The following is an 18917-nucleotide window of genomic DNA, read 5'->3' as shown; positions in this document are numbered from 1 at the left end:
ACAGGCCTGGGGACATTTCACCACGACCTCCAGCAAAGGCAGCTCTAGCACAATGAAAGGGTGGGGGTCACAGCCTCACTCTGGACACCAGGACAGGCCTGATGGAAGGTGCACATGGATATGAGAGATAACTTAAAAGCACGACAAAAGCCAGTGTGGTGGCCACCCCTGTAACTCCCACTACTGGAGAGGCTGAGACAGGAGGATCATAGGTACAAGTCTGATCTGAGCAATATAGAGAACATGTCGCCAAAAAAAAGTTAAAACAACAACAGAAGAGTTACAACACACATGCATACAAAACAAAAACAAATCTTAACATAAAGAAATTTAAAATCTTCACAAGGTAAAAAAATTAAAATTACATAAACAAATTCAAAAGGAACTACTTAGTGGGGGGATATCATCTGCAGAAAATAAAACAGGACCCTTTCTTACTACATACTAAAAGCCTACATGGGGGCAGGAAAAAGGCACAAACGGGCAGCAGCTGGGGCTGGGGTTTTGGCTCAGTGGTAGGTCCTTAGCACCACAGTAAAATAAAGGCATTGTGTCCAATTACAACTGTAAAGTAAATGTTAAAAACAAAACAAAAACAAAAATCAGGCAGCAACTGAGGGACACTGGCCTGTGGAACCTGTCATAAGGAACTGCACATCTTGGGCTGCGCCTGTGGCCCAGTGGTAGCGCACTTGCCTGGCATGTGTGAGGCACTGGGTTCGAATCTCAGCACCACATATAAATAAAATAAAGGTCTATCAACAACACACACACACACACAAAAAAAAAACAGAAAAACAAAACAAAACAAAAAACCACAACTGCACATCTTGCCGGGAGCAGTGGTGCACGACTATAATCCCAGCGGCTCACGAGGCTGAGGCAGGAGGATCACGAGTTCAGAGCCAGCCTCAGCAAAAGTGAGGAGGTAAGCAACTGAGTGAGATCCTGTCTCTAAATGAAATACAAAAAGAGCAGGGGAAGTGGCTCAGTGGTAGAGTGCCCGAGTTCAATTCCTGGTACCCCCCCACACCAAAAAAAAGAACTGCGCATCTTGTAAGATAGAAACCACTGTCCTCTCTCCATCCTAGCAGGGCCCAGGTCTGGACCCAACGGGCATGTACTAGAGGGGCACTGTGACCAGGACTCCTAAGGGCAGCATTTCCAAAAGGCCATGTGGCAACATCCAATGTCCTAAACGTTCAACTCAGCAAAACCCCACCATGGTTGTAACTCCAAATATGTAAGCTTCTGTTCACAAAGATGTGCACACAAAGACAATCCCACGTTGACAATCACATCGCACAACCAACAGAACCTCTGCACCTCCAAGAGGAACGCTGTGGGACAGGCAGGAGGATCAAGAGTTCAAAGCCACTTCCCAGGACATTACCAGGAGGCAGTGCTTCAGGACAAGCCCAGCACCAGAGGAACAGGGGTGTCTCTGAGCTGCACCTTGTCTTTCTGCTTCCTAGTCTCCTCTGTACCTCTGTAACTAAATAAAGAAAAACCCAAAGGCATTTTTAAACACCGAGGACAAATTACCAAAATCAGAGATAATGCCCGGGAAGAAAACTGGCAAGATTATTAACCATAGGGCTCCATCAGAACATTTTCTAAAACACACAGCACCAGGTTTCCTGGCTCAAAGCACCCTTTCTGTTGGTAAGAAACCTCTCTCAGGATGAGCTCTCAGGTGCCTGAACCATGCTGCAGGTCAAGGGGGGAACTCCAAACGCTCTGACTGACTCACAACAGAGACCACATGCAGTTCCCAGAGCTGGGAGGCCTTGGACAGTAGTCCACATGGGCAGCCCCACTCCTGTCCTGCTTCCCATGCTGACCCTCTCTCCCACCTCTGCCCACTCTGTCCCCATCACCTTCTCCTGGGTCTGAGATGAGGCAAAGGGCTCATCCCACAAGCACCTTCCCTCAGGAGCCCAGGTGGGCAGTCAGAACCATAGATAAGCTTCCATGGTGGACAAAAGCGCCATCTTAGGTAGCCCTGATCCACAGCCAACATCAGCCTCCTCCTGGATGCTGCCGGGTGAGAGCTCCACATCTGCCCAGACCAAAGGGCGGCCATGGAGAAGATGACCAAGCCCCAGGTGCCCTCCCACCTCTTTCTGCAGTCCACGATGGGATACAAGATCACAGAGCTGATACAAAAGACAAATGAGGACTCGATATCCCACGGTCTCAGTGGGCACAGAAGAGACTTCTGTGACCCACAGGCATGCATGGCAGGAGCCCAGGACTCCCCAGCAGCACGCCAGCAGTGAGCTGGAGCCTTCACTCCACTACCAGTCAGGTCAGCACGGCAGGAAAAACACATAAAGGGATATAAATGGGAAGAGCTGAGCTAGACATAGTGGCACACGTCTGTAATCCCAGCCACCAGAGAGGCTGAGGCAGCAGGATGGCAAGTTTGAGGCCAGCCTAGGCAATTTATCAAGTCCTGTCTCAAAATAAAAAGGACTAGGGATAAGGTTCAGTGATAAAGTGCCCCCAGGGTTCAACCCCCTATACCACAAAAGAAGGAAAAAAGAGAGAGCAAAGGGAAGAAATAAAACTGTCATCATTCACATACATGACGTCGTTGTGTATGAAGAAAACCCAAGAAAGACCTACAGATCACTGGAATCAGGTGGATCCAACCAGACGCTAGTGCCCTGAAGCTAAGTGCACACAGCTGCTGGGGCAAAGGGCAGCCTGCCAGCCACACTGACCTGCGCAAGGAGAGGAGATAAGGCACTGGAACAGGAAGCGCCCCCGTCACCTCACTGTGGCCAGCAGCACTGACCTCAAGCAGCGCAGGTCAGCCTTGTCACAGCAGTTCTGGGGGAGCATCAGCCCAACTACTACTTCATTCATTCTTCTGCTCAGAACACAGACTCCCTGCAGCCAGGCCCATGGGGACGGTGCCAGGCCCTGTGCTGTGGTCTACTTGCTGGTCAGGCGCACAGAGAACACAGGTAAAATCCACGGTGCTTCCCACAACAGGAGTCCAGCCCAAGGAGTTCCTCAGGACGTCCCTGAAGACCTGCCTGCCATGCACCACACAGCAGCACAGCCTGGAACCAGCACGTCTGCAGAACCCAGCACGGGGAGGAACCGCACACCTACACCAACCTGCTCTAACTCCACGCGGCTTGAGGTGCCTGGCCCACAGCTGCCTGGCAACCAGCCACATGGAGGGAAGCCCACGGCCAGGCATGCACACAGCATCCCTCTGTACTGCTGTCTGGGAGGGTTGGGTTCAGAGGACAACCTGCAGCACACCCAGGACAACCAGCCTCACTGGTCCTGCATGGGCACCTGCATGAGGGGTTTGGAAAATACCCATGGTAAAGACACAAGAGGGAAGCTGACAGGTAAAGGGCAGAGCCCAGCAGGCTCAGGACAGTGTCCACTGGACCCAGAGGCAGTAATCTGCATTCATCAGCAACAGGCCCCCCATCAGCCCAGCCACCCAGCGGCGGGCTCTGTGCACCCTGCCAGCCAAGCTCCACCCCAGCAGGGACGTGCTGAGGACTTCCAACAGCTGCAGCCGCCCCAACCAGAGGGCCACCATTCAAGACAGCATCCATTCCCTCAGGAGCACAACTATGAATCAGCTGGAGACAGAGCCACAAAGAAAGGAGGATGCAGTCTCTGAGCTCGTCATGAAGAACCGCCAGGTCAGGCCCTTGTCCCTGACAGAAAGTTCCAGAAATGACTAACATCTCACCCATAGAAGGTAGCTCTAACCAGACACCTCTCCTTCCCTGTGGCCAGAGAGCCCGTGGGACAAAGCTTAGTCAGGGTCCCAGTGACTGCTAGGCACTGGCTGCCTCCTGAAAGGGCAGGGTGCCACAGCTCTGAACAGGCCAGTGAGCAGGCCAGAGATAGGGCCCAGTCCAGAGGCCACGTCAGATGAGACCAGGCGTCGACTTCCTGATATTGCAAGTGCTGTTTCCTCACCGCTAAACGTCATCTTCTACACGAGTAATTTTCAGAGGAATCAGGACTCTACTGGCCATGTCTCTGCCACAGGTACAGCATGAGGAGCACTGAGCAGAGTGACCCCAGGGCTGGCTCCACATCTGGAGCGGGACAGGCTGAAGGGGCATGTCAGCTGTCCCGCCTCCTCTGAGACCCCTCTGGCTCCCAGAGCCAGACAGCCAGCATTCTCTAGTCCCTCCTGCCTCCCTTGCTGGAGAGGCCACCGCTGCAAACCCTGGCCTTCACAGTCGAGGCTTTCACCACCAGCAGCAGGGGAGGAGTCCCCTCTGTGCCCAGGTGAACATCCCACACAATGCCTTCACAAGCTGCGGAGCACAGGGAGCACTGGGGTGGCTCAGGAGGGGTGAGCCCAACCAGCCCCTCGGCATGTCCTCCTACTGCTGCATGCTCAAAACTGTTCACAAGGCCTTTAAGCCCAGCAGGCAGCTCTAGTCCACTGTGCTGTCTGGAGCAGGTGACAGTCACCACCATGTGCAGGACAGGGAGTATGGGGTCATGAGCATCATAGGCACAGCCTTGCCTTGTCACCTGCCTGGGCTGGCCCCTACAGCAGAGGTCACAGGGTCCCTCGGCACCATGAGGATGACAGATGGCCAAAGAAAGCTCAGACTGCCGGGAAGGAAGTGGTGGGCAGGACAGAGCCCAGCCAGCTGGCTCCACACTGGCTCCTAATCACATTGGGGCCAAGATGAACACTCTGGCACTGCCCTGTGCAACTGTGACAGCAGACCTAAGGAATGCCACAGCAAGGGCCGCACAGAAACATTCCCTGAGCTAGTCGGGCACCCTGCCAGGCCCAGTGTCTCGACAAGGAGCTTCTCACAGGGAGGCTTCTGCCACAGCCCTGCCATCACAGCTGTCTCTTAAAACAATGCCTAAGATAACCCTCCAAACCTCCCCAGGTTCCAGGCAGCGTGAGGAGCTAACTGTCCAGACCGGAGGTCCCTGCATGTCTCCACCCAGGACTGCCCTTCAGCTAGGCTGCTCTAAAAGGAAACAGCTTTGCTGCCCTCTGCTGGACAGAGCACCTCACAGAGGAGGGACCACAGCCTCACAGGAGACTCAAGAGCAGATCACATCCACAGGGCAGGGGGATGCTCACACATCCTGCCTTCTGCTTGGAGATGAGCTTCCTGCCCAAAGTCAGCAGACAAGAGCACCACGGCCATCTGATAGGCTGGAGTGTGGTGCACAGGCTGACTGAGGGAGGGGCACAGGAGGCAGGGACTCCCTAGACCCACCACAGCCCCTCCACCCCCTCTCAGAGAGAAGCCACTTCGCACATGGTCCAAGGCGAAGCCTCTTCCAGCACAGGCCCTGGCCCAAAGACCAAGGCTACTCTGGTAGGGGCGGGGGTCCTTAGGGGTGGAGGCTGACTGAGGGGGATGCTCTGGGCCAGCCTCAGCTCACACCCACACCCTCCCCGCAAGGAGGAGCCACACACTGCTGGCTGCAGAGCCCAGCAGATCCCCGCAGGCAGCACAGAGCCCCTGCCTGTAAGAGGCTGACTGCACGGGCGCAGAGGGAAGCTGAGGGGCAGAAAGGGATCCCAGGCTGGCTGGCCCCCAAGGTCCCAGCAGAAACACGAAGACGCCAGCAGTCGCTCCCACAGGAGTCAGGCCAGCCACCTTCCGGGGGAGCAGGCACAGCCTGGCAGGCAGTGAGGAGCCCATGTGTGCATGTGAGGAGCCCATGGCAGTCGCCATCCTCCCTCCTCCAGCCGTGCCAGACAGAGGTGCACAGGATTCTGCCATCTCTACCATCTCTGACTGCACCCAGGCAAGGACGGCATGTGGGGAAAGTGCTGTGCTAATGCAGGCAGCCCGGCAGGGCACTAAATGGTGGCCAAGCCAGGGATGCAGTCCTGCGCACAACCTGCACCCACAGGGCTCAGCCAAGGGAGTAGGCAGCCGTGAATACCCACACCTGCTGGGACCAGGTCCTGACCGTTTGATGATGTGAGGTGATGAACACCAAAAATGGAAGGGGGGCTGGGAAAGAGGGAGAAACGTGGTAAGGAGAGGCACAGCCTATTGACCCAGGGACCCCAAGGCCTCTGCATACCTCAGCCAAGAAAAAGGGCCCCTCTACACCTATGGGGACTGCCTACTTGAAGGTCTGTAGGACTCACCCTGTGGGGCCAGCACTCTCACACTCCAGCCACCAAGCTGGCCTGCAGGACAGAGGAAGAATTAGGCCTGCCACCTTCCGTCAGAATGCTGTTAGGTCTAACAGTCACCTACGCGGCCCAGGGTGGAAGAGGGACGGCATGCACCAGAGCCCTGGGGCCCAGTTGTAGCCAGCCAGAGGCAATCCCCAGGAGATGAGCTGCACTGTATAAAGGCCCTGAAAGGCATCTCAGGATCCCCCAAGAACCAGTGTGGCTGGGCTGGGTGGCCCTGCAATCAGGGGCAACTTCTCCCGAATCCTCCCGGACACCCAGGCAGGAATCAGGACCTCAGGAATGCAGAGCCCCACTCCCCACACCAGGATACCAGTCTAGGACTCCAGCCCTTGTAACCCTCAAGGGTGGGCTACAGTGTGGGAAGCCCCTCTGAACAAACACCTTCCAGTCTTGATGCAGGGGGCTCCGCTAGTGACTGAGGCCTTGTCCCAGCTCAGATAGCAAGGCGTGGCTTCAGGTATAGGCATACCCACTAGGGTTGAGTTACACTCACCTGCTCCCTTGTAATCCTACCCCTTCTGCCCTTTTTCTAAGAATAGTGTCCCCCCCAAATAAAAGCTCACTTCTGAATGTGCCCCTGTCTCTCTCTCGTCAACCTCTAGTGACTTTTTCTTACTCTCCCTTTTGGGGATCTTGAGGCCAAGAGCCAGGGAAAGCCATCCTGAAGCTTGTGTAAAGGTAATTCATGTCTGTTTTACTTTGTGTCACCCCAAATTCACACGAGTGACCTTAGTTCAGCCACCCATGCTGAATGGGCTAAGGAAGCCACAGACACAGACCACACCAGCAGAGCTTGTGAGGACGCAGCGCCTGGCCCTTACTGAAGGCATTATATACATGCACTCTCCAAAGGACGCTGTGCAGCATGACCTCCAAGGCTTTGGCTGGCTGGCTGTTGGCTAGCCCTCGAAAGCAGTTCTGCCATGGAGGAGACGGGGGAACCAGCTGAGCCACAGGAGCTAGGCAGAGGACAGGGAAGAGCAGACAGGGTTGAAGGAGGTCACTGCCAGGCAGGGTGCAGTGGCAGCAAAGCTCCGGGACCCACAGGCTTTTGTGACCTGTCCACAGTGAGTACACAGTTCAGGTGAGCATAAGGATTCACAGATTCCTCCGGAACCACCTGGCCTGGTCATCTGCCTCCCTGGGTCCTCCCCAGAGGAGCAGGGAACCAGCATTTGCCGACCGTGTCTAGGCCTTTCTGGATACACAGGTAACCCCAGCAGCTATGAGGCAGGTCTGTCACCACCTTATGGACCACAGGACCGAGGGTGGACAGTGCCCTTGATCACAGGACTTGTGAGCAACAGTTAGGCCTGACCCCACTGGGCAGTCACATCCACAGAACAGGATCACCGCCCGCTTGCCAATGCCAAGGACCACTTCACAACAATAAACTCATCTTAGCCTCAATAATCAGCAGAACTTAAGAGGTAAATGCCATGACCATCTCCAATAGAGGAGAAGCCCAACAGAGGGAAGAATCATCAGGTGTCTAGCCAAAGCCACTGGCTGGAGGGGAGCAGAGCCCTGAGCCCCTCAACCATACCCAAGGCTCTATCCCATGCCAAAACACAGTCACTGCTCTGACACTCTCTGACATGCTCAAGGGTTCCTGTAATCCCACCCCAGGGCTGTCATAGGTGTAGAAAGGGCTCCTTTCTGGGGCTGGGGTTGTGGCTCAGTGGTAGAGCACTTGCCTAGCATGTGTGAGGACTGGATTCTCAGCACTGCATATAAATAAAATAAAGCTTCATCAACAACTAAGAAAAAAATAAAAACGTTTTTATAAAAGGGGGGCCTCTTTTGCACCCTGATATCCTTAAAAAAGTAAGGAAGTACCTCTCTGGGTTTGCTCCTGGAAAGTGACATCTGTGGTTGCTGTCTTCCAGGCTTAGGAAGCTGATGCCACCTGTCTCAGCTATGGCGACCTAGAACTGTCTGAAACACCTCAATTCAGTATGAAAGACAAGGTGACCCCAAGTGAATGCAAATTCCCACGCCCTCTCTCTGCCAGTGCAGGGCTGCTACTTCCTAGGTACGTAATGAGCCTTGGTGGCTGCAAGGACCTCTTTACCAGGGAACCGGGAGGACCCAGTTGTGCACAGTTCAGACAAAACCAGAGGACTCCATGGGGCTCAGGATCTGTCCAGGAGACTGGGAGGTGGGAGGGGCTCTGACGAGAATCCCAGCCTCAGGGTCCCTAAAGAGTATGAAAAACAAGGTTGGGAGCCCTGAGGCAGGACTGGTGCTGTGCATGCTAAGGGTGCCTGGTGATGCTGGTGCCTGCGCAGAGCCATCCTCTCACCAGGTGGGCACTCAGGCCTCTTCAAGTCAGGTGTCCTGAACTCACTGAGATGGTTCAGACCAGCGGGGTATTTGTCAGCAGCCAAGGACCTGAAAACCACAGACGGTGGAGAGCCCCGCACTTGTCATGGATGACCAGAATTCAGTGCAGCTTGGTCAGCCTGAGCCCAGTGAATCCAGGGAGCTCAGGGCTACATTTCCCTCACACTCAACCACAAGCCTTACTGTCTACCCAGGAGGGTGCTGCAGAACCACAGAGAACAGGCTGTAAATGGAGGCATTTCTCTCCTGCCCAGTGGCCCTCCTACGCCCCGTGGACCTTTCTGGCAGGACCAGGGACACCATGTTGGGCAGGTGCACCCCCATGTGTAGGATAGCTCGAGAGGGACACACCTCAGGGGCAGGAATTCCAGAGCCCAGTGGATCTCAGAGCACCCGGCACAGAAATGAGAAGACCATCTCTCAGCATAAGAGAACCGAGGCTAAATACACAGAGGGGTCCGAATGAAAGTGAACTTCACGTCCACCTGACATACAACAAAGCCTGTTTCACAGTTGGGAAGGGGTTGCTTTAAATAGTGCAGCAACACACAGGGAAGGAACTGGAAAGAAACCTGGCCGGAACTGCTGCTGGAGAGAATCCACCAGGCCGCCAAGGTGGCCAGCTCTCTGCAGCAAATTTAAACACTCAAAAAGTTAATTGCATAAAACTATGAAGAGCTAGCCTCTACAATACATAAAGCACTCATTCAAATCTAAGAAAACTGACCAAAGTGGCCCCAAACACAGACAAACCTTGAGAGAATGAGTGAACACACAGGTCATGGAAGCAACCATAGCTCCTAGGCTCCAGCCTCAGGCAGTCCTGGCTCACACTGTAGGCCGGGGCACAGGGCAGCTCCCACCAGAACTCCTGCAGTAGTGGGTTAGCAACATAGTCAGGGAACCACGGGGACAGGATGCAGCCCAGAAGCAAAGCCAACAGCTGCCATCCACTCCAGGAAATGTGCCCTAAGACTCTGTAACAGGAGGAAGCCAAGACAGAAAGGACAGCAGGAGACTCAAACACCTGTCCCCAAGCAATCCTAAAGACCCAAAGCAACAAGACAGGTGAGACCCCTGGAGATCCACTGACATGCAACCCCACCTGAGGTGCAGTTACAGCTTACAAGAGCTGCCCACAAGCAATAGACGCAGACCTCAAAAACTCACAGGAAAATCCCAGGAGCTGTGTGTGTACTCACCCAGCAAGAGGTGCAGGAGACCAACATTACACATGACTGAGTCACACTCCCCGGCTGGGTGCTGAGGCACTGAGTCGCAGGAATGTGGCAGAGCTTTCCCCACCCTTTTTGGGTGAGAGGGTCCGTGTCTTGTGCATGGGTGTGTCTTGCTACAGCCCCATGGGTCGAGCTACGCTCACCTGTTCCTTTGTAATATAACCCCTTGCCCTGTTTAGGATAGAATCTTCCATGGAAGTGCCTTGTGTGTGTGTGTCCCTTTCTCTTACTGTGCCCTTGGGTGTGGCCTACCCAGGTGTCAGTCACCTGCCAACAGTGGACATCATGAAGATAGACTCAGCCCCCTGAAACTGACCCCTTGCCTCATTTGAATAGCTTCTCAATAAAAGGGGTCAGCGCGTGCTCCCGCTCTCTCTCTTTCTGCGGACCCTTAAGGTCAGAGAGGCCTTCACAGCGACCCCAAAGAAAAAGGTATTTGTGTCTCTTGTGTGGTTATTTCGTGCAGCCCAGTTAGCCCAGTTTAACTGGAGTGACCCCTGAGCCTTTTAGTCGCGAGAACAGAAACCCGGCAAAGAGGTAAGAAAATTATGTACAGATTCCATGGAGTGCTGGGAGACCACAAAGAAGGACTGTCAGGGGCTGCGGCTCAGTGGTAGAGCACTTGCCTAGCACATGTGAGACACTGGGTTCAATTCTCAGCACCACATTAAAATAAACAAAGGTCCACCAATAACTAACAAAATATTTTAAAAAATGACTGTCAGAGTAGAAAACAAAAATGACAGCTACCTAAACTCTGAAGATTAAAGTGCACAACGGGAGGGTTAAGAAAAGACCAGGGCAAACAACCCTGCCCAGAGGGGCTGTGTTCCAGTCACATCCACTGCCGGTCTCAGGGCTCTGCTGTCCCAGGGCAGAGAACACCACTTAGGCATCTAAGAGGCTTCTCTCCAGAACACGTGGTGGTGGGTAGGCCCAGGCCTAGTGCCTCACCTCCCAAATGTGCACCATCAGGCAAGGCCACCCTCCACCCTGCAAGCCACAGCTCAAAACAGAAGCTTGGGCTAAAAAGGCTGCTTGGTCAGAAACAAAAGACACCAGGAGAATGCAATTAGCAAAATCCAAAATAGGGGGTATGTGACAATAAAAACAGCCTGCTGCCACATGATGAAAACAGCCAAGAGAAACAGTAGAGACGGTGGGAGGCAATGTGCAGCCCACGCCAGCACCTGACTTGTACAAGGAATTTGCGTGAGACGGTCAGGAAGCGGTAGTCATGTGTGTGCAATATTGAACTACAGCCTATTTACCTAAGTTTATCTTCTTTTAAGAGCCCTTAAGAATAGACACTAAAGAGCTTAGGAATGAAATGCTATGGAGTCTGGCACCGCTTCAAGATGATTCCATACCTGTCTGCTGCAGGCGGTAATGGCCATGTGTGCTTCCCATCACTGTTCTACTTTAGCATTCTCAGACAGATCTTTTAACAGTACAGGTACCATGGGTAACCTCAGGGCACCCAGACCCCTCCCTCCCTCCTGCACTTCCCAGGGCAGCCACACACCTTTCCTGAGGCAGGCGAGGCTCCTCTGGTCCAGCTCCAGACTCTGCACCAAAGCACTGGGGTCGATCTGGGTCTTGGCAAAGATGTCAGTGTGGATGAACGCCCAGTCCTAGTCCCCCAAAAAGAAAGAAGACATCAGGCTGGCTCCATGGTTTGAGAGGGAAACATGTCCCCACTCTTCTCTGCCAGGGAGGACCTGGGTGTACCTGTCCCCAGAGCAGGCTGTGCCCGGCCACCACTTTGCCTCCATCCACAGGCAGTCTCTGCTCCTGCTACACCTCCCGACTATACTGCAAGGGGCAACCTCAGTAGGCAAAGCCTCACCAAGGAGCCAGCTCCCTCCAGCCCCTCACGGGCTTTCTACCACACTCCCACTTCACAGGAGATTCTGCCCTCCAAGTCACTTCCAGCACGCTGAAGGGGGGGGGACCCATGCCTCCAGGCTCCTTCAAGGCCCAAGCTCCATGACCTCTACAGGGACGCACCATGACCCCCAGGGAGGATTCCCCTCTTGCAGAAGCTAAGGGCACTGAAGATGATGGCAGGTGGAAGAAGAGATGAAACCCAAACAGAAAATGTGGGCCCGGTGCTGTACCATCAGGGATGGGAAGCTGAGGTTGGAGCTCTGTACAGACAGAGCCTGTGGAAACAGTTCTCGGCTTCCTTCAGCCTCCCACATGATCTAGTCACTTCTCACAAGTGCCTCTGGCCAACCAAGGGCAGCAGCACTGGGGAGAAGCACTGGAGGTGCAGCTGGATGGCAGATCACGTGTGCTTAGTGTCTGGCAGGCCCTGAGCTCAACCCCAGCACATAGGCGCGCGCACACGCACACAGCACTTAGGTTCTGCCTGTGGATCTTTATTTCCTTACCAGCGCTCCCATGTCATGTGTAAGCTCTAAGCAAATCAGAATGCTTTTCTCTTGTCCCTGTGTCTTACATTGCACCACCCAAAAAGCCCTAAGGTCAATGTTGCCTCCCCACCTGGCAGAGACAGAGACAGAACCAGCCAGCGCCAAGCAGGGGCAGGGCAGGACCACAGCTACCTGCACTTCTCCCAAGGGTCGGAGGAAGTCGGCAAGGGAGGAGGAGAGGTCAGAGGGCTGCCCAAGAGGGAGAGGCCCCTGGGAGGGGAAGGGCCTGGTGGGTGCCCTCTGGATCACCATATGCCCAGGTCTGTACCCATACTGGGACACTTTCCTAGAGTGCCACTTTGTATCTCATCACTGCACAGCTGCAGAGATTAACACATATTAACACATATTATACTGTCTGGCTGTTCAAGGACAGGCAAACAGTATCAATATAGAAATTAAAAATCCTGCTTCCCTCTCTACTCCACATTAAAGTTCAATGACTGCATTCTTCATATATCCAAGCTCTATTTGTTGCTTTTTCCTCCAAATATGCCCTTTTTTTTTCTTTCTGCTGTTTTTGAGACCAGGTCTGTGTGGCACAGGTGGCCTCCTGGGCTCAAGTGACCCGCCCACCTCAGTCTCCCAGTGCCCTGTGCTGCCGTAACCGCTCCTCCCTCTCACTGGGCTCAGTGTCTAACATTTTCAGAAACACTTCCAGGCTCCATGGCCCACTCTGACGTCACATGTCATGTTCCCGCTTCCTGCTCAACTCACTCATATGCGTCACTTCCTTCTCCCTGAGGTTAATCTTGTGTCCAGCAGGATTTGACCTGCTGCTAGAATCTCACAGGCCTGGCTAGCACAGGAGGAAACCCAGAGCCACAGGAGAGATGTGGCCTGGACAGGCCAGTAGGGTGAGACAGACTCCCCACAGCAACCATCTCAGCACAGGAAACTGTCCCCTCACAGGGCCTCTGGCCAAACCCTCTCCACCCTCACCTCACAGAAACGACCCAGGATCTAGGGCTGGGACCTCGGTGGGAAGGAGGGGCAGGTGCCAGTGTGCCCTCCCCCACCTCCTCTGGTCCCATGCTGCCCAGGCAGGGCAGGCCAGAGAACCAGGCTCCCACCCTGGCCACCCTGGAACAGAAGCTCCACACCAAGCAGGCTGCTCAGTCCTGATCAGCCCCAGCCCAATTCACCAGCAGGCCCAAGAGAGACTAGAAAACACCTTCTACTTCCCTCTAGGAGACAGGGTGTCACCTGAGAGACACTCATGCTGTTTCTGCCCTACTCCTCAAGCCCCATCAGAAATCCTGTCAGGAAGAGGTAGACCATAAGAAGGGAAAGAGACCTTGGTAGGATGAGGAGAGGGCCTCTGGGCTCCCAGAGATCAGCAGCACCAGCTAAACAGAGTGGGCCAAGGTTTAACAGAGGCCAGGGACAGGATCGCCAAGAGCCCTCTGGACACAGCCAAGAGAGGGTCCAGACTGCAGTCACAGCAGACAGGGGCACTAGGAAGCAGGGGCCCAATGGCAGAGGGACTGGAGCACAGCCTCTGAGAGAGCAGCTGCCAGGATGAGCATTCCTGGCCACCAGGCCACCAGAGGCTTCCTGCACACCTAGGCTACACCCTCTTGGCAATCAGCAGAGGGAATTCCCAGGCCACCAGTCCTTGGACACAGGAGGGTCAAAAATGTAAACATCCTGAGCTGTGACAGCAATCTCCAAGCCACAGATGCAGGGCCCAGGGCAAAACCTCAGCAGGCCAAGAGGGCTGAAGAAGAATCTCTGACACCTGGGGGCTTACACTAAGCCCAAGGGCCTGGCCAAAATACAAAAACAGAAAAAATATCAGAGGCTGCACATGGACAGGGAGAACAGATAGAGCTCCCCGTGTTCAGAGTCAGAACAACAAGCAAAATGACCAAGCAGACGTCATCAAAATGATACACAAAAAATGATACACCCAATACAGAAAAGCATGATCCAAGCCCCAGAAACTGCGTGAAACACCACCATGTACATCAACATAGATATGACTCAAGTCCTTGAAGGAGAGATGAGACAGGCAGAAAAAATATTCAACCAAATAAGGGTGGAAAACAGAAGCAGGGTGCACCCCTGTAATCCAGAGACTCTGAAGCTGAGCAGCAGAATGCAAGTTGAAGCCTATCCTGGTCAACTCAGTGAGACACTGTCACAAGATAAAAAATAAAAGGGCTGACAGTGTAGCTCAGTGGTAAAGCATCCCTGGGTTCAATCCCCAGGACTGTCAAGAAAGAAAGCCAGACAGACAGACAGACAGACTAAAAGCCTGCCGAACTGGACTTTGGAAAGAATTAACTTCAATGAACACCAAATAGGATAAATGAACTCCAAAGAGAACAATGCAAAGAGATACACCAAGACACATCATAATCAAAAAGCTTAAAGGCAAAGACAAAGGCAAATAAAAATATGGAAAACAATAAAAGAAAAAAGACACATCTTATACAAAGAAACCCCATAATTCTAACAGCAAACTCCTCGTCAGAAACAACAGAGGCCAGGAAGCCTGGAACCACACATTCCAGTGCTAAAAGAGTAAAATGTCAACCAAGAACCTGTCCAGAAAAACTATCCTTCAGAAACACAAGCAAAATGAAGACATCCCTAGATCAACCATGGCTCAGAGAATCTGTTCCTTTTAAGAAGTGCTAAGAAGGCCGGGCACGGTGTGCACACCTGTAATCCCAGTGGCTGGGGAGGCTGAGGCAGGAGGATTGTGAGTTCAAAGCCAGCCTCTGCAAACAACTAAAGCTCTAAGCAACTCAGTGAGACTCTGTCTCTAAATAAAATACAAAATAGGAGGGATGTGGCTCAGTGGTTGGGTGCCCCTGAGTTCAACCCCCAGTACCCCCACCTTCCCAAAAAAAGAATGCTAAGCAGTTTCTGAAGGTGAAAGCAAATGGTAACAGAGTAATTCAAACCCACAACACCACCAGGAGCACTGGAAGGCAGGCATGTAAATACAAAGGGTGATTCAGTAACTCACAGTTAGGCTTGTGACATTCACAGACACACCTTCCACAATGATACCATAATGAGGGTGGAAGGAGCAGAGCCACCAGAGGAAAGACCATGCCACTGAAATCAGTATAAACCGGAAGCATGTTTCTATGTTGTAAGCCTTAGATCAACCACTAAGAACATCCATGGAAACCCACAGAGAACATCACAGATCAGGAACAAGCATGTCCTGGAGTTTCAGCCAGAGCAATTAAGTAAAAGAAATAAAAGGCATCCATATTGGAAAGGAAAAAGTAAAACTACCTTCTCATAGATGAGAACAACTTGTACAGAGAAATTCCTAAGTAATCCACAAAAATTATAAACAAGTTCAGTAAGGTTCCAAGATACAAAAGCAATATGCAAAATTCAACTCTATTTCTACACATGAATAATCCAAAAAGGAGAATAAGAAAACAATTAACAACGACATTCAATGGACCCAACCTCACACCACACATGAAATTAAATTAGACCAAAGACCTGAAATGTTTAACAGTTGGAATATAAATTATAAAGTCATAGATGTAAATCTGTGTCTTGGCGAAAGCAAGTTTCTTAGATATCTGAGACAAAAGCAGAAGCAACAAAGAATAAAGCCTCTGAACTTCTGTGAAAACTAGAAACTTTTGTGCTTCCAAGAATAGACTCAACAAAGGGAAAAAAACAAACAGAGAATTGGAAAAGAAAATGTGCAAACTTATCTAATAAGGATATATTACCCAAAACATACAATGAATTCTTATAACTCAACAACTAAGGGACAAACAATGCAAATTAAAATCAGGTAAAAGACTATAAACAGATGCTTCTCCAAAGTTCCACAAATAGCCAACAAATTCATGAAAACTTCATCGCCATTAGCCCTTGGAGAAATCCAAATCAAACGATGACAAGAGACCACTTCACATACAGCAAGTTTCTAACAGTGAAGATACCAAGGGTTAAGGACATGGGGACAGCCAGTGGGGACACGAAATGGGGCAACCACTGAAGTAAACAATCTGGCAATTTTTTGAAAGAGCTAAAATTACTATATGACCCTGCAATTCCCCTCCATAGGTCCACAGAAATATCTGTACATGAGTGTTCACAGGAGTGTAATTCACAGCAACTAAAAGCTGGAAACCAGAACAGCATAAACTTACTAATGGACAAAGTGCAGCATGTCTGGGATGCCTATACGTAGAATATTATTAGTCCTAAAAAGAAAAAAGAAATTCACACTACCAAAAGAATGCTTCAAGGATGAACCTCAGGAACATGTAAATGAAAGGAGGCACACAGCCTCAGGAAAAACAAGGCGCTAAGCAACTCAATGAGACCCTGGCTCTAAATAAAAATACGAAAAATAGGGCTGGTGGTGTGGCTCCGTGGTAGAGTTCCTCTGGGTTCAAGCCCCACCCAAAAAAGAAAGAAGCCACACAGTACATCACAGTACTACTTCACATGCATGACCAGGCGCATCTGGAGAAAGACGCAGGCGGGCGGCGGGGGTGACTGAGGGGCCTCAAACGTCCCGGAATCTCCAGTAAGGGTCACGCAGGACGGTGCGGTTCAGGGTTAGAACAGTCCTGCCGCTCGGCCGCTCATGACATGCTTTTTGACATCTTGGTCCGGAGGACTGGAGCTAAGGATGCTCACAACCCAGCCTCGTCCCCAGACCTCTTTTCTTTTAAATTCTGAGACAGGGTTTCACTAAGCTGCTGACGCTCCGGGGCCAGGCTCCGCGGACCTTCTCCTCTCCCCTCCCTGCTCCTCCCCTCCTGGCACTGACCTGTCCCGGAGCCCACACCCTCCCAGGGACCGCACCTAAGATCTCAGAAAAGGCGCTCCCAGGTCAACACGTGAACCTCAACCCAACAGAGAGCCCGGGGACAGGGCCTTTGGGTCACCTCCTGGAGAGCCCACTCCCCGGAGGGGGAGATGCGGTTTGGGCCTGGCAACGCCGGGGCCCGCCCGAGGCGGCGGCCGCACTCCCCGGAGCCCCGCAGGGCCGGAGGCTGCCCGGGCCGCCGCACGCGCGGCGCCCGCCCCGGACCCTCCTGGGCCGCCTCACCTTTGCCCCCGCGACACCGGCCGAGGCGGGCGGCAGGGTCTCCTCCGGGCGCGGGACGGGGGGCTCGGGGCCGGGCGCAGCCTCCCCCTGGGGCCGCACTGCGGCCTGGTGCACACGGGCTCGCAGCCCCCTGACTTTGCCCATCTTGCCCGCGCCGCCGCACACACGGAAGAGCCTCCCGGAAGCCGTCCCGTGGCGCTAGCCGCCGGTCAGAAACGCGCTCTGCCTCCACCGGGTTCCGCGCCTGCCTCCCGGAAGCGCCGCCTCTCCGGCGCGCGTGCGCAGTGCTACCGCCTGCTGGCGGGAATGCGGCGCTTCCGGGCCGCGCGGGAGCGAGCTGTGGCAGATACTGGCTACAGTTGCCAAGACCCCTGGGGCGATGGACCGAGCAAAGGAGAAGTGGCCTTTCTCTATGGAAGGACTGGGACAGAGCAGGTGCCTCTGGCCCGGGCCAGGCCGCGATGGTGGAGCAGGTCCTTTTGACTTGGCATCGACCTCTTTGTGGACACTCCTGCATTGAGTCGCTAGAACAGTTCCCTGAAAGTGGATGTCACGGTCAGCTTAAAAGGGAACTGTCAGATCGCTGGCGGTGAGCACTGACGGAGCTGCCCGTCCATCAGCAGGGCCTCCTGGCCAGGCCTGGCTCTCAGCCAGTTCCCCCGGCCAACTCCACGGGACAAGGGACTCTAAAACTCATTCTTCCTGTCCCAAGCCCCTCCCCTCCTGCCATAAGCCCATAAAATTCCAGTCCTGTGGAGCCCCCACGAGGTTTCTCCTCAGACCTGTCCACTTTGTTGGTCTGGTGGAGTTCTGCCCGGAGTGAGTCTCGATAAAGCCTCACTTTAAAAATCTGCCTCCTCTGGGGGGCCGCCTTGCCTGACCTTACAGGAAGGAGGCCAGCACTTTGCCTTCCAGGGCAGTCCGCCCAGTGCGCAGCCTCCGCCGCACAGCTCCCTGGGACACACAAAGCTGACCTATCTAGAACACAGCAAGGAAACAGGCCTTGTGTTAGGCCACAGAGCAAGGGGCGGAGTCTCAGCCCAGCCCAGGTGGCAGTGGTGACTGTCCATCAGGGAACAGGGAGCGGTGGGACCGGCCAGACACAAACTCCACCGATGAGTCAAAACCCCTTTATTCAGGACTGAAGTCGTGGTTCAGGTGGACCCACTGTCCTGTTGGAAAGGAGCCACTGAAGGAAGGAGGGGCTAGGCTTATCTAGGTTGGCGAGTGTATCAGTCTGCGCACTCAGGAATGTGGGGTCTGCTTTATAGATCCACGGATGTCAGTTTGAGCACTCAGGAACTTGAGTTTGGGGGTTGGGGCCTGTGGTCAGCATCTGGAGAGGATTTACTTGGGAAACGATGCATGCTTGCCAGAGACTATCTTTCAGGTTTGAAGAGACACCTTCTCCCCACCTGCAGCCAGCACCTGGGGAGGATCTATTCCGGGGTAGATGAAAGCTATCAGTGTTTGGCTTTCTTCTTGGCTCCCTTTTCCCAGGCCTCGCTGTTTGGAGGTTTGTCGTTTTCCCTATCTTTTACATGGGAACTTTCACCTCCGGGCTCCAGAAAGAAAAGGGACACCAGGACAACCCCGTTGGACCTGCCTCTTCCCCTGAGTGATCCTCGGGTCACAGTAGCACCTGTGCGGCC

At 53.3% G+C, this 18917-nt stretch overlaps 1 protein-coding gene across 6 annotated transcripts in view; it reads right to left on the bottom strand.

Annotated features, from left to right (window-relative positions):
* SLX9 (SLX9 ribosome biogenesis factor) overlaps positions 1 to 18078 on the bottom strand; it is a 37835-nt gene extending 19757 nt beyond the window's left edge. The window contains exons 1-2 of one of the 6 annotated variants that reach the window (XR_014022984.1): positions 17266 to 17512; positions 11300 to 11408 (exon numbers count right to left, since the gene is read on the bottom strand). Coding sequence is in view for 4 of the 6 variants with exons in the window: in XM_081301490.1 (XP_081157616.1) it covers positions 17266 to 17782 (517 nt within the window). In the remaining 2 variants the exon portion in view is untranslated. Of the gene's footprint in view, positions 1 to 11299; positions 11409 to 17265 lie in introns of all 6 variants that reach the window. The other 5 variants (XM_081301492.1, XM_081301491.1, XR_014022983.1 and 2 more) reach the window with 5 other exon arrangements.
* Positions 18079 to 18917: the final 839 nt, after the last annotated feature.

The sequence above is a fragment of the Spermophilus citellus genome (genome assembly GCF_964194105.1).
Source record: "Spermophilus citellus genome assembly, chromosome: 7".
Lineage (NCBI taxonomy): Eukaryota > Metazoa > Chordata > Mammalia > Rodentia > Sciuridae > Spermophilus > Spermophilus citellus.
Note: the sequence above shows the minus strand (reverse complement) of the source record. Positions and strands in the feature narration are given on the sequence as shown.